At 28.0% G+C, this 22,160-nt stretch overlaps 3 protein-coding genes and 1 non-coding gene across 4 annotated transcripts; 1 reads left to right on the top strand and 3 right to left on the bottom strand.

Moving 5' to 3' along the window:
- Positions 1-205: 205 nt before the first annotated feature.
- LOC124941310 (oligopeptide transporter 7-like) lies at positions 206-5,496 on the bottom strand. The gene is made up of 7 exons (XM_047481611.1): positions 5,251-5,496; positions 4,649-5,139; positions 4,473-4,570; positions 1,846-2,415; positions 1,531-1,786; positions 1,025-1,462; positions 206-684 (listed from the first exon to the last, which is right to left on the bottom strand). The coding sequence occupies exons 1-7, from the start codon at positions 5,285-5,287 to the stop codon at positions 334-336; spliced, it is 2,241 nt and encodes a 746-aa protein (XP_047337567.1). The 5' UTR covers positions 5,288-5,496; the 3' UTR covers positions 206-333.
- Positions 5,497-8,730: 3,234 nt separating this feature from the next.
- On the bottom strand, positions 8,731-12,089 carry LOC124941710 (probable serine/threonine-protein kinase WNK6). The gene is made up of 7 exons (XM_047482059.1): positions 11,364-12,089; positions 11,241-11,278; positions 10,926-11,153; positions 10,618-10,838; positions 10,380-10,537; positions 9,440-9,800; positions 8,731-9,364 (listed from the first exon to the last, which is right to left on the bottom strand). The coding sequence occupies exons 1-7, from the start codon at positions 11,445-11,447 to the stop codon at positions 8,973-8,975; spliced, it is 1,482 nt and encodes a 493-aa protein (XP_047338015.1). The 5' UTR covers positions 11,448-12,089; the 3' UTR covers positions 8,731-8,972.
- A 4,703-nt stretch (positions 12,090-16,792) lies between these two features.
- On the top strand, positions 16,793-16,866 carry TRNAV-AAC. Its single transcript has one exon. It is a non-coding gene; the product is annotated as a tRNA-Val (tRNA).
- A 722-nt stretch (positions 16,867-17,588) lies between these two features.
- LOC124943839 (transcription factor bHLH155-like) lies at positions 17,589-18,195 on the bottom strand. The gene is made up of 2 exons (XM_047484300.1): positions 17,751-18,195; positions 17,589-17,666 (listed from the first exon to the last, which is right to left on the bottom strand). The coding sequence occupies exons 1-2, from the start codon at positions 18,090-18,092 to the stop codon at positions 17,589-17,591; spliced, it is 420 nt and encodes a 139-aa protein (XP_047340256.1). The 5' UTR covers positions 18,093-18,195.
- Positions 18,196-22,160: the final 3,965 nt, after the last annotated feature.

The following is a 22,160-nucleotide window of genomic DNA, read 5'->3' as shown; positions in this document are numbered from 1 at the left end:
ATTTTTAGAAAATTAAAAACTCATAAGTCATTTATTTATAGTTCTATAAAATACCAAATAAATTGGAATGCATTTGAGATAATAAACATAATTTTATTTAATTTATTAATTTTTACTCCCTATTTATCTTAAAAATCACTATAATACTGTTCTATTATTAATTTTACTAGATTCATTTTCTCAATTTAAGTACAGAAACAACATTATGTGAAAAATTGAAAACAAATATATGTGTTCATGAGTATAGTACACAAACAAACAAATAATAATTTACACAGGTTTCATTAAATATAAAAAAAAATCAATGTTCTTGAATTGTTTCAACTACTAAAATTAAGATGAAACAGGACAACCTTGGACGTTGACTCCTTTAGCAGTAGGACACGTGGCAAAAGGACAACCATCAAGATTATTCCCCCACCATTGAAGATCAATACCTTCCAATCCCAAAGATAAATACAACAAAACCGCCATAAATGCCAAACCAGCATCCAAAGCCCCCGACAACACATAATTATACCTCCTCCACATCTCCGGTCGATATCGATAAACCACAAATCCAGATAAAAATCCCACCAATACCCACGTCGTGTAATTCACCGCCGTCGCCGGAGGCATCATTCCCGTTGCCCCGATCAATACCGGCATGTTTATTAGCCGTATCCACTCCTTCTCCGGATACGCCTAAAGAAAGACACAAGTTTAACGTGGCTCACCGAGATAAACTTAGTAACACAAATAAGGTATATAGGGTAAACATTCAAAATAAAAAAAATTCAATTATTTTAATATTTGAATAATGTTTTATTATATATGTTGCAATAGAAACTAATGTTTTTGTGACAATCATGCTTTTAAAGTAAATTTTTAAAAATAATTATAATCTAGATTATTTTCAACCTTATTTGTATTGTTTCATTGTTTTTTATTTTAATTTACTATGATCAAAACTATTGTCAAGATTTCCCTTAGTTACTATCAATATGAAAAAAAAAAGGAGTGTATGATAAAAAGTGACAATTACCTTATGAGCAAGCCATACAATAACTGGAGCAATAGCACCGCCGAGAAAGAACCAATTGATAGCACTATAAGTGCCGAGATCGCCAAATATACGACGCGGTCCAATCAATCCCCATATGACAGATGCGTCGTAAAAGACAGTATCGGATGGGCAAGTCCAAATGGAAGAATCGGAAGTGCAAATATCTGGGATTGTTTCCAATAACCACCATGCAGTGCTCAAATAAACTATCCCGGCTATGAGAGTGCCCACAATTTGTGCCATGAACATAGTTCTTGGTGGGATTTTCATGTAATGACCGAGTTTAAAATCTTGAAGAAATGTGATTGCTTGTGACATACTTATGTATCCATATACTTTGAAACACATGTTGGCAACTGGATATCCTGGGTAGATGTATCCTATTATGTACTCTGTTATGATATTCAATCCTGGCGACTATTCACAATTCAAATAAATATTAGTATGTGTTATATCTATATTGAAACTCGAATGATACATCGTACCTGATTTGTGATTGCGGTGATAATTCCAATAGGAAGAGTGAAGACAAATGCAATGGCACAAGCTAAGACAACACCCCACCACGGTAATTGAAGTTGTTCATTGTAATACTCGCACGCAAATATTGTAACACCAATATTCCCCACAAGCATTGCCCAAAACCACCATTCCGGCACTTGGTTATATCGTGACATCAATCTCGTGTGTATATCCATTCCTTTATCCTTCAAACTCGCTTTAGTCTGATCCCATATTTCCCTGTATTACTAACTGTTTAGAGAAATTCACATAATTTGAAGATAATGTTCACGATTTACCTTCCGTGAAACAAAAACACGTGCATGATCGTGGCGGTGAGGGCAGCGAATCCAACACCGTAAGTCATTGCGAAGAAAGTACTCAAATAAAGAGGTCCTTGTTCTTCGTATGATTCAAGGTTGAGGTGGAAATTGGAGTCGACTATGCTCGATATGTTATATTTGGTACCATTAGACTTGAAAAGGGCATTTGAGAATATGGGAAATGTTTTGGCTTTATAGACATTGAACCAATAAGTTATTGGAGTTAACACATACATTACTAAGACAAAGCCAGCAGCAACATTGGCTGTGGCAAACCATGGGCTTGCTAATGGGCTTCCAAGGTATGATGAGATACTGGACCAATCAAAGCCCAATGCTCCAAGCCCAAGACCGTAAAGACCAGACCCGAGTTGTTGGGCCAATACCGAGGAAGGAAATATCCAACATACCCAAGAAAACGAGGTTAACATTTGAAAGAGATAGCCGGGAAAAACGTAGTAAGCGAAGCTGCAAGCGAGAGCGATTAGGAAGAACTGAGTTCGTGTTAACCCGCCTTTTGGCCTTTCTTCTGTTTCGTGCAATGCTCTGTTTCAATAGGGAAGTCACAAATCAATATTCATAATAAACTTTGTAAAATTGAATATTTACTTACTAATAAATTTAAAAATTATTTAGTTTGATTATCTCTAGTAAATCTTAATTACTATTTAACAAGAGTTTAAATTTATCTGAATAAAGGTTTAGACCAAAAAAACAACAATAAATTTATAAATATAGTTAAATTATAACTAAAAATTATAACATTTAAATCAAGATATGAAATATTTGACAAGAAAAGTGTTTTTACTAACATTTATGAATGTTTTCTTATACAAACTTAGTTTCAACTAATCCATAGATAGTAAGAATTTTGCTCAATCGAATAAAAGTCTTAAATTTAATTATGAATATGGTAATAGTGTTAACCTCTTAAAATTAATTTTTATTTTAAAAAAATACTTTTTCACAATTATAAAAAGTTTTTTTCAAGATTTTCCTTTTTTATATTTTTTTTTCTTATTTATCATTGCATTTGATTTATAAATGAATTTTGAAATAATATTTAAAGATTAAAATTGATAAAATGGATTAAACATATATTATATCCAAAACCACCAAAGACGATTTAAACAGTTGGGATGAAATTTTATGAAGTAGTTGACTAATCCTAACATCTTAACACACTAAATTTAACAAAAAAATCTAAAATATTATCAACTAATCTTAAAAACAAAAAAACAAAAACAAATTCAGTTATTATTACATAACCCAATGTCTAAGGCCTTGTTTTCTTTGAATTATTTTAAAAACTTAAACAAAATTAATTTTTTAATTAATTATTTTTTAACAATTACATCACTCATTTCATTAACCAAAATACTAAAATACTCTCTATTTTAAATTATTATTTTTTATTTTATTTATATATCAATACCCTTTAAGTCATTTTACAAAAAATAATCATCAATTTCTTAAAATCATCACCAATCATTATTATTTTCTCCTTCTAGATTTTTTAAAAAATCTCAATCCCAACCCTAATAGAAAAATTCTGTAATAATCCTAAAATACAGTACCAAAAAAAAATTATTTCAATTTCTGAAGAAAACAAAAAATAAAAAAAAAAATAAAGTAAATGTTTCTATAACGTCACATCCAGGATAAAGTAAATTTTGTTTTTCTTTTCTGCAACACACGTTTAACCTTATTAAATAAATGTATCAAAATTGGATCAATATTTAATATTCAAATACACTGCAAACACGTTTATAAATTTTTTTTTTATAAAGTTTTGTGTTTGACTTTACATACTAACTCACACTAAACTCTATATCATGTGAACTTAAAATTATTATGTGAACTTAAAAAATAATTAGAAAATTTTGGATAAATATAAGTTTTACTTTTTTTTTTTTTTTTATAATTAGATAAATAAATAATGAATTATATTAATTTTTTTTAAAATTAGAAAATAATGTTACATTTTTCCCAAAAAAAAAATATTTTATTTTTGGGTGGGCGTGGACGAACCCCTATATAGATCCGTCCCTGGAACCAATCATTTTCAAATTAATCTTGTTAAACCCGTTAATCTGTCACTAAAAAATTCAAAATTTAAATAGTCTCCCTTTAGTAATCTATCATTTCTACTCCAAATTTAAATTATAATTGTATAATACTTTGTTATTGTGCTTTGATTGGAGTATAATTTTAACTCACAACTAATAGTTGACTATTTTTAAAAATCAAAATTTTATTTGTTTAGTTGATTTTTTTAGATAAATTTAGTAAACTACTCGATTATACTTCATCATGACTCTGTTTGATTTTTTGAATATCTAATATATACATTCAACAATTTATAATCCACAACTAATCAATTAAAATCAACTCCAAAAACACAAATCTAATGATAATTTAACATAGTTTTTCTTATTAAACAAATAAGTTGGTATCAATAAAATTTCATTTTCAGTAAGAATCACGTTTCCCATTTTAATATATTTAATTGGGATTTTAGTCAACTATTGTAAAATATTAGCTAATAAACATGTATATGCACATAATAATGAAATTATAAACAAGAAGAGATCTTAAGTTACCTGAATAAGGAGACTTGAACAAGATTCGCCGGCCACCACATAGCCGCCGGTTCAACCAAATACCGTCGGTAAATACCAGCCCATCCAAACCCTAATACCTGTCATTCAAATTTCAAACCCTAAACAACTATTTTCAAATAATCCTGTTTAGAAAAATAACAAACAAACAAACTAACCTGAGTAGTTATAACAACCAAGAGAGATACAAAAAACGTGATGTGCTGTTTATAATACACCTTAACAACCGTGACGACGTGAATCGCATAAACAGTTCCGGCGCCGGAGTTAGCAAATATCGTAATCAACACATGTTCTTTAACATTAAACGGACCTGGATTCAACGTGAATTCAAATCTACTTCCTCTAAAGAATATCCGATCTGTTATTCCTGCTGCCATTAATCTACCTAAAGGTACAACCGCGATCTGAGCTGAGATTGCGGTTATTGTTAACGGTTCCGTTCTGTACCAGAAGAATTGATTCAGGAACGATAGAAGGATACAGGATAGAGTTCCGAGAATCCACATTCGGAAAGTGAGAACGGGAAGAGATGGATCGTCGGTTGTTGGAACGGTGAGTGCGACTTGTTGAACTGGTGAATTTTCTGATGATTCGGTGGATTTTGAACTCGATGTTGATGGATTCTCTTGTGTTTCATCTTGCGTTACTGATTAAATTGAAATTAAAGCTATTAGATACGACATTTACTGATTTTATCATCAAATCGGAAACGAACAAAGAAACAAACAATGGATGGAGAAATGGATCAGGAGCTTACTTAGAGGTGCGTTTATTTCGTATACGGATTCATCCATGGCGGTTTCTCTGTCCGTACTCGTCGTCTATCGTGATATCGGAGTGGATTTTTGGAGGAAAACACACAGAGAGAGGGAGAGAGAAAGATTCAGTGCAATTCTGTGAATCTGATAATGGAAATGCAGGAAGAATCCAAGGCATGAAAGGTTGATTCTCTCTGACCAACCAAAACCAGAGAGAGAGAGATTGAGAGAGATGACAGCTTGGGGGAGAGATTCTTTTCTTAAATTATTTGTATCAATTAATATTTTCATAAATTTCTCTCAATTAAATTTGTAATCATCAGATTTAATCATTATTCTTTGTTTATTATAATATGATAAATTAATAAAAAAAATTAATATATATTAAAAATTAAAATTTTAATTACATGAAAATAAATAAATAAATAAATATAAAAAAAATCGATACATAATAATTTATCGAGCTCGTAAATATTCGAGAATAATGATTAACTCCTTCCACAATGTTGTATGAACAAATCTCAGAAAACGTCATAATAATAGTATTATGTATGATACGCATCAGATTTCTACGATTATTGAAAGTTCGACTATTTTTCTTTAATTGGGATGGTAACTAAAATATGTAGTTAGAGAGTGATAGTATATTTGAATTAATATGTTACATTCTTCTTATTTTATCAAAAATCAATTATATTGGTTAAAAAATAATCAATTATCTTTTCTAATTTTTTTTTTTTCAATTTTTCACTTAAAACATAAGTTTTGTATAATTTAATTACATATTTTATATTAAATAAAAATAAAATTACTCTTGATTTTTTTTTTCTCAAATTAAAAAAAAATGATTAAGATGGTGATGATATAAAAAACACTACTTTTTTTTTTTTCATGGACCCTTTTTTTTAGAAATTTAAGGAGTCTAGAGAGCTTTGATGTTTGTTAGAACCATTTGAGCTAACTTGTTAAACTCTTTTGTCTAAATTATTATATATTTTTTTTTGGTAAAATGCATTGACCTGAATAACAATACGCAATAATATTACAATTACTCAATAATTTGTTGATTAACACTATTATATTATATTATACTTACACACAAAAATTTAAGTTTGTGGAACTCAATTTCTTGTCTAAAATGTGTTTGCAAAAGAAAAATTATTTAGGTTTAAAAACAAAATGGTTTATTTTTTTCACATATAATTTCGCTCTAGTTTATATATTGGGTCATATAAGTTTATTAATATTTAAATACCAAACTAACTATGAGAATGCGACCATGTACGAATTTAGGTGAGTTTGAAAAAAAAAATTGATAGTTTTAAATAAATAATAAAAAAATAATTATAAAATGAGAGTAGATAAATATAAGTTTTATTTTTTTTAATTAGATAAAAATAAATAATATATTTAATTTAAAAAATTTAAAAATTAGAAAGTAATTTCACATTTATATCATAAAATTTTAATAATAAATAAATTTCGAAGTGAGATAAAGCCCTACATAGACCCCTATTCAATAAACATTGAAAAATATTTAATTTTATTTATACGTTATAATTTATTCACTAAAATTATTGCACAAGTTTATATAATCATAATTTTCATATTTAAAGTCAAATTAAACTAATATTGAGAGTGAGACTTTCACGCATCTACATTTATTATGGAGTATTAGATATTGTCATAAATATCTCTATAATGATTATGTTAGGCAACATTATTATTATTGTTATTCATCGCCTAATTTGATTTACACATCAAAATTTTGATTGATTTTAAGGATAAAAGAAAAGTAGTAAAACATTTGTTTTAAGGGCGAAACATTTAAGTCTCTAATTGAAATAAAACTAGAATATGATATAATTATAAGACGATCAAATGATAATAACAAGAAAATAATATAAAATTTTAAAAATAAAAACATGAGGTCCAAATTAAAATTGGAATAAAATTAAGCCAAAAATGTTAATTTTAGTGATTAAAATTTGATAGCAAAATGTGTTAATTTTGTCCGCTACCAAATTAATAAGGTCCACCAACCGTTCTTGCCTTCGTGGCTTCACTTACCCCTATCAACATTTTTCAAAAAATTAGTTGACAAGATATTTTTATATTATTTTCTTTTATAATATTTTAAATATTAATATATTTTATATTTTACTAACTTACTATAAAATATGATCATGAAATATAAACACATGCATCCGATGTTTTGACTAATTAACTTATTAGAATTTAAAGAATAAATGTCTGGAAAATATGATGACACATTTTCCAATTATTTTAAAATGAGATTATTTTTATTTTTTTGTTTTATTATAAACCAAAGTTTATTCTAAAAAAACAAGTTAATACAACATCTACCATATTAGCCTCTTTCAATTTCAATTTAGAATGTTTTAACTAGAATCAAACATAAATTCTTTAGTCTTTTAAAAATGATTTTTTTTTCACTTGCACTATCTTGCAAATATTTGTATTGTTCATAATGAATAAAAATATATTCAAATAGTAAATTTTAATTCTTAAATGATTTCAACTTAACTTTTTATCGTTTAAACATCTAAAAAAAATATTAAAAGATCAATATAATAGTAAATACAAAAAAAAAAAGTAAAAAAACTATAATAGTTAGTATATATATGAAGTACTATTATTCAACAAAAAAAAAACGCTAAAATAGAAGTAAGAGTCTAACCATTATTAACTTCCCAATTTTTTTTTAATAATAAAAATGAACAAATGCACAAATTTGGGCTTGTTTCATATTGTTTTTTTTTTAAGAATTTTTAAAATTTTGTCAAAAGAAACTTAACAAAAAAAAAAGTTATTTGAGTTTTTAATTTATTAAATTATTATAATAATATTTTGTATTTTTTAAAGATAAAATAAATACATTTTAGTTGATTAAGTGAATAATTACATTATTTGAATGACAGGGATTTGATAGAGAAAAATTATAAAAATGGAATAAAATCTCAAAAGAATCTCAAATAAACCTACATCAAACCTGCCCAAAGAGCTAATTTGATGGTATTTTATTTTTTTAAAATAATTCTAGATAACATTATTATCATTATAACCCGTAAATATATTTAATTAACTAAAATATCAAAATAACCTTAATTGGTAAAAAATTAAAATTTTAACTATAAAAAAAACATTTTAATAATTTATCTTAAACAGCCTATTTTTTATTAAATATTTAAAAATATATATCAAAATGACATATATTAAAATTAAATTCAAATCAAACAATGCCTAAGAAGCCAACTAACTTTAACAATTTTTGGTATCTTGCAATCAATAATATTGTATCCTGGTCCTACACTAAAAAACTGATAGAAATGGACATATATCATTCCCCACAAGTTTGATATTAATAATTTCAAATAAATTCATATGAAAATCATAAAGTATTATCAAATAATTTTTTATATCATTTAAATTAAGAACCAACTAATTATCACTCAAAATATCAAACAAATCCATAGTTGGGATTCCTTAAAAAACTGTACTATATTGTCAAGAACATTGACAATTGAAGAATGATAATTTCAAACTTCAAACACATAAATCAATTGAAAACCATAACATCCCCTGTAAAGAGCTACTCCATAATCCATATTACAGATCAAGAGTAGCATTTATACACTAAAAGAAGAAAAACACACACAAAAGAAACTTGAAACAATAACTACCGTCAATCTGCTCATCCTCACGCAATAAGTTGTTTTCCCTCCCTCAACATCCACCTCTTTCTCGCATTCTCAACCGCCTCTTCTCTCATCCTAGCGAGTTCTAGTAGCGACTCGTGATAGTTAGCCTCTATCGCGTCGAGCTCCTCCTTCAGCTCCAAATTCTTGGTTACTTCGCTCATCACAGCTGAACAACTCCTTAAAGATATATCGTCGTTTGTATAAACTTCGAAAGACTCAGAAGAAGCCAGTTTCCAACAAGGCACCATTCTCGTGAGCAGGCTATCGATTAACTCGACAATGAAATCCACAACCTCGTTCGACAATTCTAAATGTTCCACCATCTCGCCCGCAACAGAAACAGATGTGTCTGAATCCAGGTTGAACATAAAATGTATGTTCTTTATCCGACCTGTAAAAAGTAACTTTATTATCTGAAAGAGGGAAAAACAAGATGGCAGAGTTTATTTCTATTTACAATACTAACCGGATGAGTCGGCCATACGTAGGGTTAATGAAATGGAGTCATCGTCGTACTTCTCGCCTTTTATAACGTATTTGTTCATTCCCAAATATTTCTCGAGTTCTAGAACAGAATCAGCAAGTACAGTTTCAGTGCTAATCGAAAGCTTACTGATTTTTGAGTCTATGTCCATCATAGAAGAAGTTGTCTCCGACGATAATGAATTGGAAGAAAAAGGCGAATCCTTTTTTGATTCAATGGATAGGAAAGGGTCTTCCAATAACTTTTCAACAGATAATCTCATGGATGCTGGAACAAGGCATTTCTCGATGAAATCTTTCACTTTGGGGTCTTTCACTTTATTCAAAGCTAGCGGCTTTATACCCTGAAAAAAAGTAAAGGCCACTCAGAAATATAGTAGGATTGTAATAAGCTGTTTGGTTGAGTCATCAGCTTTTCCGACGGTTGTACAATCGGTTCGGTTTGGTAGGTTATTCAAAGCAATCGACTTTATTAAAAGGCCACTCAGAAACAGAGTAGGGTTGAAAGCTATTCTTCGACAGTCAAAGTCTCACATGAGAGGAATTAATTGGACTGTTTAAGCTTGGATTACTTGATAATGAAAGGAAACTAAATAAAATAGGTCACTAAGAAATATAGTGGTGGGTTGTAATCGGTTTGTTTGAGTCTTCTTATTCATCGAAAAATTCATCCCAACCATTGTCTATCCATTTTCCAAAATCTTCAACATTCGGTTGGTGATTAAACTACCAGTTCAGCTCGGTTGGTTATAAGACCAGTTAAGATTGGTTTAGAATAAAGGCCACAGTGATGTTTTGTTTGGGACAAAATATTCATCTAGGCAACGGTTTTCAGAATCTTCAACCATCAATTGAAAGATTGGTTCAGTTTGAGCAGTTCATTGTACTCGTATAATAAATGATAATAACATTTAGAAACTTACAGAAGTGACTTTCTTATATATCTGAGCCGGATTCTTGCATTCACTATAAGGATATTCACACGTAACTAACTCTAACACGCACATGCCAAATGAGTATACGTCAACGAGTTCATTGTATTCCTCTTCATAGAGTTCAGGAGCCATGAATTCAGGAGTACCTGTAGCCATGAAGAATTTTGTTACAAACCCTATAACCCACACAAACCAGAAAGAAAAAACAAAACAAAAAAAACCTAACCGATGACACTCCGTGCAGTAGACTGCTGCATTACAGTAGCCAAACCAAGATCTCCAATTTTAACCTCCCCATTATTCCCATTAACAAATATATTATCGCACTTTAAATCTCTATGAATGATAGGAGGATCATGCCCATGGAGATAACTCAACCCGTGAAGAATCTGTGTTGCCCAGTTCTTGATCGCCTTCATATCAACACTCTTATGCTTTCTACGATATCTAGAATTGTAATGGAAACCAACCTAAGACAAACAATTCACGAAAAAAAAGGGATTTATTTAACAGTTAAAAAGCAAAAAAACTCACTGTCTCAAACTTCCAGATGTGAATAATTCAGTAATCATGTTGATAGTTTTGCTTTCATTGTCTACCCAAGAACAGTAAGAACGGATGATGTTTTCATGTTTGAGTGTCTTCAACAAATGAACCTCAGAGTAAAGTCTTTCTAAATGTTCAGCAGTTCTTAAAGCATCATCAAGACTCACTTGGTTCCATGCAATTTCTATTCCATCAACTTCATCAAAACCCTTATATCTAGAACATAACAATCAAATGAACTTAGTAAACACGAACAGATAGATAAATAAAGCAGAAATTGAAGATACCCATATGAAATCATACACAATCTTGAAGGCCCCTCTTCCCAGAATTTCATTATACTGAAAGAAGTACATCTAACAGATCAGTCTTTTACTTATAAATTCAACTTTTTAGTATTCAAAATTGAAAGATTCATCATCATACCCGAACAAATCTCCCACTTGGAGATTTCTCAACTATTTCACCCTCATCAGGATCATGCATCAATTTCCCAGAACCAATCAGCATTTCTTCTTCTTCCTGAGTGAAGAAGAATGAACAACCACACACACACACACAGACACAGACACAAACACAGAGACAGAGAAAGAAGAAAAAAGAAAAGAAAAAAAGTCGGCAGCACTCTCAGATCGGGACTTCGGAGTTAGAGAAACTTGATACATTCGGAGAAGGCCTCACAAGCAACAGAATACGAATCAATGGAAGACGGAAACCAAAATTGATATCCGACGAAATCCATCTTATTGTTTGAGGTGCCGACAATTCTCTCTTGTTTACCAGTGAACATCATCGTACCCTCCTCGTCAAGTCCCTCCGAAATGTCCATCTTTTAGCCTCAATTTTGTATCGATCATATATGAAAAGTCAAAATGAAACCCATATCTATCTTTGAATCTATAAAAAAAATTGATGGGTATTCGAGAATTAGATGAATGAAACCCAAAACAAAAAAACCCTTATGAAAAAGGGGGTTGATTGAAGAGAAAGATGAAAATCGAAAGCAGAGTCATATTGGATAGAAAAAGCTTTCTAGGGTTTGTGAGAGAAATTCAAAACCAGAAATGGGTGATTATTGAATTAGGTTGGTAACGGAAAGAGGATGATTATCAAAAATGGGAGTTTGCGTGAAATTTCTACAAATCCTACTGCCGGTGGCTTAATTCATAAGCTCTGACTTCATTTCTTAATTCTATTTTTACTCACTTTTTTTATAAAATCAAAACAATTTTCACTATAAATTCTCAAATAAATTCAATTAAAATCAAAATAAAAATTTGAAAATGGAAATAGTCTTGACCCTAAATTGGAATTGTGTGTGGTTGTGCAAGTAGGGTTTTTATTAACTAATATTGAATTATTATGATTTAATATTTTAAAAAATATATTTATGTTTGGTAAAAAAAATGATGTCATTTAAGTTTTTAATTGGTTGAATTAGTATTTTAATTAATATATTGAACTTTAGTTGGAAATAAATAAAGTATATGATAAGTAAGTTTTTAAATAAAAAAATGTACACACAAATTCTAATATCCCTAAATTTGGTTTGGTTTGAAATTATTTATAAAAACAATGCTTATTTTGAGAAATTTAGTTTTTTTTTAATAAAAAAGTTTAAAATATATATTTTAAATATAAAATATTTTAATATTTTAAATTTAACAATTTAATTATTAATATATTGTATCAAAATTACGAGTTTTTGTTATCGATGATTATTTTTTTAATTATAGTATTAAACCTTCAAAAGTTATTTAAATTGAAAAAATAACTTAAAGTTTTAAAAATAAGTCAAGTAATGTGCATAAAAAATTAAAATAATAGGTAGAAACAAATGAGTGGAATTATTCTTTTCTTTTATTTTTACTTGTTTTTGAATAAAGCTGGTTTAATATTGGTTTTATTAGATTATTTTTTTTATATTATTAATTTAGACATTAAATCACTTAATTCATTATTAAAAAAAATAAAATATACTTATTAAATTTTAAATATAAAATAACATTTTAATAATTTATTGTACAATTATTTTTAATAATTTACTTATTTTTATTAAATATTGTTTTTTTTAAAAAGTGTCAAAATTCTAAAATCCATGATCAAACAAGTTTTAAGAGTTAGTTTTTTTTTAATTAAACAATTTGGGGTTAATTGAGATTTTTATTAATTAAAAAAAGTTCATTAGATAAGAAAGTAGATTATTTGAACTTTAAAAAGTTGAATATAAAAAAGTTGAATTATATTGATATTTTATATTTAAATTTTATAAATTAAAATAAATTATTTTAATTGATTAAAATTAAAAAATAAGATTTGATTGGATGATTTTTTTAAAAGTAAAATAACCCAATATTAAACTAGCCCTTATAATTATCATTGTGGATTTTTTGTTCTATATTTTATATTATGACAAATGATTTTGAATTCTAAATTCAATTAGCAATTCATCAATAAATATTAAACAAATTGCATCTAAATTACTTTAACTCTAGTTATATCTTTATTTTTTTATTAATCTATAAATGTACTTTTATCTCTTAAAGAATTAAATTAAAAATTAAAAATTATTTAAACAAACAATCTCAAAAAATTACTTATCACATAAAATCTAAAAAGCAACTTTTTTGTGTGTGTGAAAGTCAAATAATTTTGCTAGCATCTTGTATTTAGATTTGTGTAATTTCTATTTCAATCACATGGGAAAATATTATTTATTAGATTAGGATTATAATTATAATTAACTAGTTTCATTATTATACAATTAAAAAGTTGTGATTTTGCGGATTCAAATGTGTGCGATTATTCTATAATATTCATATAATAAATAACTTTTACAGTTTAAAATGAAAAAAAAATGTTTACAAGATTATTCAATTATTATTAAAAATACTGTAAATCTATATATATCTAATAACACTTAATTTAAAATGGTTGAGGTGTAATACACGCTCTCTCCACAATCATTAACAAATAAGGTAATTTCTCTTTCCTAATAATTATTTATCTTAATTATTTTCTCTCTCCAAATAATTATATTCCAAATAATTATATATATATATATATATATATATATATATATATAATTTCTTTCCTAATATATATATATTTCTCTCTCTTAATTTAATTATTAAGTATTTTTTTACTCTCTCTTACCATATAAATATTTATATTTTTTTCTCATTAATAATATAATTTTTTTTTATCAATAATTTTATATTAAAATATATAATATTACATAACATATTTATTTTTATATTTAATAATAACAATATATATATAATAATGTTTAAAGTAAACATGCACCACATTAATCCATATAATAATATAAATAATTTTTATGTTAACATAAAAATTAACTAATTGATAATAAATATTAAATACAAAATATATATGCATACACAAAATAATAAAATTATTTCAACAATCATAAGTGGTCTAGCGGTTTAAGTGTTCATATTTCATGCGGAAGATCAGGGTTTGAATCCCAGAACATGCAAAATTTTAAACAAATTATAGGCATATGAAAGTGTGATGTTGGAATTAGTGGTTGGTTTGACGAGCATTTAAATGTATGAGGTCACGAGATGGAGGTTGGGTGGTCGGTGGTTTATCGAGTATGATATCGGAATTAGTGGTTGGTATGACGAGCATTTAAAATTGCGAGGTCACGAAATGGAGGTCGGGTGGTGGGTGGTTTGTCGAGTGTGAGGTCGGAATTAGTGGTTGGGTTGGCGAGCATTTGAAAGTGTGAGGTCACAAGATGAAAGTCGGGTGGTGGGTGGTTTGTCGAGTGTGAAGTCGGAATTATTGGGTGGTGGGTGGTTTGTCGAGTGTGAAGTCGGAATTATTTGGTGGTGGGTGGTTTGTCGAGTGTGATGTCGGAATTAGTGGTTGGGTTGGCGAGCATTTGAAAGTGTGAGGTCACGAAATGGAGGTCGGGTGGTGGGTGGTTTGTCGAGTGTGAGGTCGGAATTAGTGGTTGGGTTGGCGAGCATTTGAAAGTGTGAGGTCACAAGATGAAAGTCGGGTGGTGGGTGGTTTGTCGAGTGTGAAGTCGGAATTATTGGGTGGTGGGTGGTTTGTCGAGTGTGAAGTCGGAATTATTTGGTGGTGGGTGGTTTGTCGAGTGTGATGTCGGAATTAGTGGTTGGGTTGGCGAGCATTTGAAAGTGTGAGGTCACAAGATGAATGTCGGGTGGTGGATGGTTTGTCGAGTGTGAAGTCAGAATTATTGGGTGGTGGGTGGTTTGTCGAGTGTGAAGTCGGAATTATTGGGTGGTGGGTGGTTTTTCGAATGTGATGTCGGAATTAGTGGTTGGGTTGACGAGCATTTGAAAGTGTGAGGTCACAAGATGAAGGTCGGGTGGTGGGTGATTTGTCGAGTGTGAAGCGGAATTATTGGGTGGTGGGTGGTTTGTCGAGTGTGAAGCGGAATTATTGGGTGGTGGGTGGTTTGTCGAGTGTGATGTCGGAATTAGTGGTTGGGTTGGCGAGCATTTGAAAGTGTGAGGTCACAAGATGAAGGTCGGGTGGTGGATGGTTTGTCGAGTGTGAAGTCGGAATTATTGGGTGGTGGGTGGTTTGTCGAGTATGATGTCGGAATTAGTGGTTGGGTTGACAAGCATTTGAAAGAAAGTGTGAGGTCACAAGATGAAGGTCAGGTGGTGAGTGATTTGTCGAGTGTGAAGTTGGAATTATTGGTTGGTTTGACGAGCATTTAAAAGTGTGAGATCATGAGATGGAGGTCGGGTGGTGGTTAACTAATTGTTAATAAATATTAAATACAAAATAAATATGCATACACACAATAATAAAATTATTTCAACAATCATATGTAATCTAGCGGTTTAAGTATTCACATTTCATGTGGAAGACCAAGTTTCGAATCCCAAAACATGCAAATTTATATTTTCAACGATGTATTCTTGACTATAATATATGGTGGCGCAACTTTTAAACAAATGATAAGCATCTGAAAGTGTGAGGTCGGAATTAGTGGTTGGTTTGTGTATCTGAAAGTGTGAGGTCGGAATTAGTGGTTGGTTTGGTGAGCATTTAAAGTTTGAGGTCACGAGATGGAGGTCGGGTGTGAGGTTGGAATTAATGGTTGGTTTGACGAGCATTTGAAAGTGTGAGGTCACAAGATGATGGTCAATTTAGGGGTTAAGTGGGTGTCGAACGGATAAAATATAAGTTAATATTAAGTTTAAAATGAAATTTAATTTTATCTAAAATATTTATAAATAAATAATATTTTATATATATTCTCATCCGCGCAAATGCACGGGATTCATGCTAGTTGAAGTAATGACCATAACTATATGCATAAAAATATAACATGTTTATTTATACCTATTAAATATATAGCATATTCATTATTTAAAATTTTAAAAACTATAGAAATACAATTTTTAGAATTAAAAATCTCCAGTTGTATTTGTTAAATTTCACACACATATATATAATACAAGGAAATGCTAAAATAATTTAAAAATATAACAAGATTTTCCTAATATATTAACTTAATAAATACAGATAGATTTATTAAATTTGATAAAAAAAAAACAAAATAAAGAATTTGATGCCATATTATGCTACTCTTTTCTTGGTATTAAATTCTAGTTTTTCAAACAATAAAAACTCTAAGTATTTTATTTTGATTAATGACTTTATAATTTGAATTTTTATGTTAAGAATTTATATTTTAAAATAATTATGTTCAAAAGGTGAGATTTCAAATGTACATAAATAAAAGTAAGAAATAAAATGTTTGAGGCTTATATTAAAATTTTGTAATTGTCAAGGGTACAGTTATGAGTCTAAAATGGTTTATTTATTTAAATTAAAACAAAGGTTTCGTGGTGTAGTTGGTTATCACGTCAGTCTAACACACTGAAGGTCTTCGGTTCGAACCCGGGCGAAGCCATTTCTTTTTTGAATTATAATCTTAATTTTTTTTTTATGTTTGTTATAAAATAAATTATATTTTATAAAGAAAATATGGAATTGAAACTTTTTACTAGCAAAATGAGCTTTTATTCAATTTTAAAATTACAGATTAGATAGGTTAATTGGAGAATTAAACAAAAGTAGCAATATCTTCTTGTTTAAAATTTTCAGTTAACTCGAACTTTACACATTTACAGAAATGCAACTGTAATAATCTCTATCGAGAAAGTAGCCCTCGAGCCGATGAAGGGAGGAGATAGGTATAGTCGCGGTTAGGCGCTTGTTCTTCTCCTGCAAATCATCAATCTTTTTTATTTGGATTATTTGAATTTAAAATGTTGTTCTATGTATAATTGAATTAAATTACTAAAACATATTATTGAACATTTTGTTCCAAAAGAAAATGCAACAATGGGTAAGATTCTTACCAGTTAAGCAAAATTCGACAACAAAGAATGCCCGATTTGTTGTTCTCATTCAAAACTGTCTCTGCTGTCTCAGGAAATGAATTCTCGAATTCATAATTCATCTAGATTAATAAAAAAAATTGAAAACCATAAGACAAAAGCGACATAGAGAACGAGTTAGTTCCAACTTAAATCTTCAAATGGGCGATGGAATTGGTATTTTTTTTACTTCCGAAGATATAAAATCTATAGATTTTAATGAAAATTTCATAAAATCGAGATAATTTTACCTCTATCTCTTTGGATTTGTCACACCTTCAAGTAATAACATGTGTTCAACAGTTTGAACCAACAAAGAATCAATGCTCATCTGATACACAAGTTTCATTTTTAGTATCTCTTCAATAAACAAAGAAAATAAGGCAATGCATTACAACAGGTAAAATGAAGTCACCTTTCCACCATTTGGAATGAGTTTTCTCAGCTCTGCAATTCTTTCGCGAAGCTTTTGTCGAGTCCCTTTTTGTTTATCCCTTTTCTTGACACTTCTTAACAAAGTCCCACGTTTCTTGATGATCTCTTCTTCCTTTACACCCATTGAATCTTCGAGTTTTTCTTCGTTTATTTGTGATGACATGTTTTGTTGATCGAAAAATGAGGTAAATTGAGGATGAAATAGTTCTGAATTACAAATCAAACTGTTTACAGATGAAAATGTGTCATCATCTTCTATCTCCTTAAGAAATCTCTTAGCCCGATCAACAAATTCATTCGTTTCATAAATCTGCACAAACATTGAAGAACAAATTCTTCTTTATAATCCTGTTGAGTATTGAAACACCCAAAAGAACAAAAACCCACCTTCTTGATTGAGCCTATCTGCAATCCAATAGTTTCTAGAGCAATTAAAGCAACTGTCTGAAATGAAAATAGATGAAATCATATTTCTGTCAATTCAAATCACAAACAGAACAACAGTATAGATTCCTTTACCTTTATTCCTTTCTCAAAATGGTGTTGAAATTCAAGATTCTCATTATTCATAAAACCATCATCATCTGAGAATACCCATTTGTGCTCGATTTGACCAACGATTCTAAACAAGAAAATACATATCAGTTTTTGGAATTGCAACTAGGGAATTGAGGGATTGGAGACTTACGAAGGATTTCGATGATCAAAGAACAAAAGAACAGCGAAAGACCATCCATTGTTCTTGCAAAGTGTAGTGAGCTTGTTTTGAAGAGATGAATCGCGAATTGCAATACCCATTTCACAGATCGAATAGACGATTTCAAAATTCTGAATCTGTTAATGGGTAGGTGAAGAAAGATAGATCCTTTTTAGTGAAGTAAGTTTGAAGGTATGACGATTTCGAAGAGTAGGTTTTTCCTTGATGGGCGCCTCCGAGCTTCAAGGGACAATGATCTTTCCACATTTATGCATGCCATCTCAATCATAAAAAGTCTTCAATTTTTTATTTATTAAAAGAATGCTCTAGATTTTGTTTGATATTGAATTTTTGGGTTTTAAAAAAAATCTGTTTTTGATAAAAAAGAAAGAAAGAAAGTAATTTTGTATTTAAAATTTAAATTTAATGTAAATAAAATAAGAATATTTTAATTGATTAAAGGAGTGATTTAATGATTAAAACTTAGAATGTTATTAATGTGATAAAGATAATTTATAATAAAAAATGATAAAAATCTTAAAGAAAAAAAAACCTAGATTAAACAAGTTTTACTTAAGTTATATAATATATATCTTACCTAAAATATCAAAAATATCTATTTTTATTGAAAAATTCGATATATTATGGTAAAAAATCAAAATGATCTGGATGAGTTTTCAAAATTTTAATTATAAATCATATATATAATATTTATAAGTAATTAAGTCTTAATTTTAAATTAATACATTATAGTAAATTCATTTTCCACTTCTAACATATTTGAGGTTTAATTATCAAAATATTTATTTACTCTCTAACATCAATAAATTCACTTCTTTCTCAATAAAACAATGATGTCTTAACTTATAACTTTAGTACTATTTTATTTTACACGATTTTTTCCTAAATGAACGATATAATATTGATACAATATCGAATTTTCGATATATCGACAAAATATTTCGATACAGTGTAAGTATGATTTTTCATATGCATTTTTTTGGTATACTATATAATATGAATAAACATTTTTGATATACCTACCAAATTACCCTAATTCTCCTTTATAAACAAAATAAATAAATAAAATATATAATACACATATTATTAAACTAATAATATCACACTAACTAATTACGAACCATTTTATCTTTTATAATTATTTTTACAATTCAAACTAATTTTGTTTTGTGGAAAATCTGGAATGGAATCTCAACTTATTATAATTATTTACTATTGAGATAGATTTAATTACTTTTGGTGTTCTTTCTTGCAAAACAATGTTTGTTTAATGGAAATATTTATATATCAGAAGTTAATTTACAATATGTGAAATATTTAATACTATTTTTCTTTATATTTGATGCATATGTTTCAACAATTACATAGCCTTTAAATATATTTAAGCATGACTCCAATCTTACACACATTTGAATGCAAAACAATGAGAGATGATGTAATCCAAATAAAAATAAAAATAAAAATTTTACGTCTTAAAATAATATTTATTGAATATCGAGGATGTTAATGTAAATTGTCTTTATTCGGGTATTGATAATGAACGTTGGACATTTCGATAGGTGCCGTGAAAGTGAAAAATGTCCCCCAACTAGCAATATTGTAGGCTAATGCTTTTCAAAAAACTTTTTGTTTATAGACTTTTGTTTTGAAAGCATAATTTCCCTATTAAACATAGGCATCTCTATAAAATGAAACCACTTAGGTAGGAATAGAAGCAGGTAAAACTCGAGAATTGTACACCTTAGTGTGACGCTTTTGACCCATTTTCAGACAACATTAGTGCGACGCCCAGACCCTCTTGGATCTAGACATGACCTCGATGGCTAAGACATCCTAATGACCTCAACTTTGATGCCTCATTATGTTGTATTTGTCTAATTGTAAAAAGAAGATTAGAAAACATCATAATATAGTGGGGTAGGTGAGAAATGAGTTAATCCAATATATTCTTTCTCATCCTATTATAGGCATAGGATAACATAGTTAAATTTTATCATTTATTATGATTAATTATTATGTACAAGTTCATTATTCATTTATTTATTTTTTTACAAAATTTTACTATTTATTAACATAATATAAAGAAAATAAGATACAAAATATTTGGTCATTATGCAATGAATGATAACGTAAAATATAATAGAGGAATAAAAAATGAAAACAAAAATTTAAGAACAAAAACATGCAAATTATCGAATTCCAGAGCACTTTAACAAAATGAACAAAAAAACATATATAAGAACAAAGGGTTTGGACTACAAAGTCAAAAAAATACTTAAGTCATTATTTTTATACATTTGATATGGAAAAGTATGTAGATTAAAGTGAAGACATAAAATCGATAGTAAACTTTATGCAAATTAAAAAAAAACTAGTTTAATATAATGAATTAATGCTAGCTTGGGCGGTGGGGAGATAAAGATGTGAACTATTAAATATTTGTAAGTTGCTAACAAAAAAAAACATAAATATCATTGGGCTGTTTGACTTTATATTCCTATTTGGAACTCCAAATTGGGTTTGGACAAAAAATAAATAAATTAATATATATTTTTAATATCTTATTATATGAAATATTATTTTTAATTTTTTTAAAAAATAATATATATTAATAAATTTAATAATATTTCTTCGTTGAATTTTAGAGTTCATCTTAATTAAAATTTAATATATATATTAGTTTTAAACATGTTAGTGTACCAATCTGTTTTTTTTAATAAAATAAATAGTCTAATTAAAAATCACATAAAATAAACCTAAATACCTTTTGAATGAAGCAAATTTATGTCTGATCTACATATATTCAAAATTTGTTTATCATTATGTCAGTTTTTTTTCTTTGTCTTTTTGTAATAATTAATTATACTTTTATTTAAAATAAAAGTATATATAAAGAATAGAACATCATGATTTTAGTTGTTTAACTTAGAGATAATTTTTCATTTATTTTAATTTAATATGTTTTAAATAAAAATAAAAATAAATTTTATTTTTTTAAAGAACAATTTTTGAAACTTAAACTATTATAATGAGTTAATTAATTAGGTAAATAATTATAATTTTATCATACTTTTTAAAATTAATTTTTGTATGAAAATTCCCCTTATTATAATAAATATTTGTTTTTGGTATCTTCCTATATTTTTTTTTAAATAATGAAATAGTATATTTATCTTTTCTTTTTTAACGAGACTCTTTATAAACAATGTTCCCGTAAAAATTATGGAACTTGGACTGATATGATATATCAAAACATTTATAATAATATATTAGTCTTAATTAATTAAATAATATACTAATTTATCTCACATCAATCTTTGCTTTATATCAAAGCACTCTAATTTAAAATTAATTATTTAGTTGTCACTTATTACCGGATCAATTTGCTTTATTTGAAAACATTTTATTATAATTCTTTAATGGTAACCACTTATTGCAGGATCAAAACTAGATATTGTGCCTTAATCATAATTTCTTTACTAAATTAAAAATTTCTATTAACATTTGATTATATAAAATTAATTAATGATAGATATATATACTAGAATTACCTTCTTCAACATATAAGTTTTCACAACTAATTTTTATATTACATTGTTTATTTATTTAGATTATTATGTTTAGAAAATAAATGATTGTATTAACCTAATATTCTATAATTAGTCACATTGT

Source organism: Impatiens glandulifera, chromosome 6 (genome assembly GCF_907164915.1).
Source record: "Impatiens glandulifera chromosome 6, dImpGla2.1, whole genome shotgun sequence".
In the NCBI taxonomy this organism is placed as follows: domain Eukaryota; kingdom Viridiplantae; phylum Streptophyta; class Magnoliopsida; order Ericales; family Balsaminaceae; genus Impatiens; species Impatiens glandulifera.
This window is presented reverse-complemented; position numbering and strand designations above follow the sequence as displayed.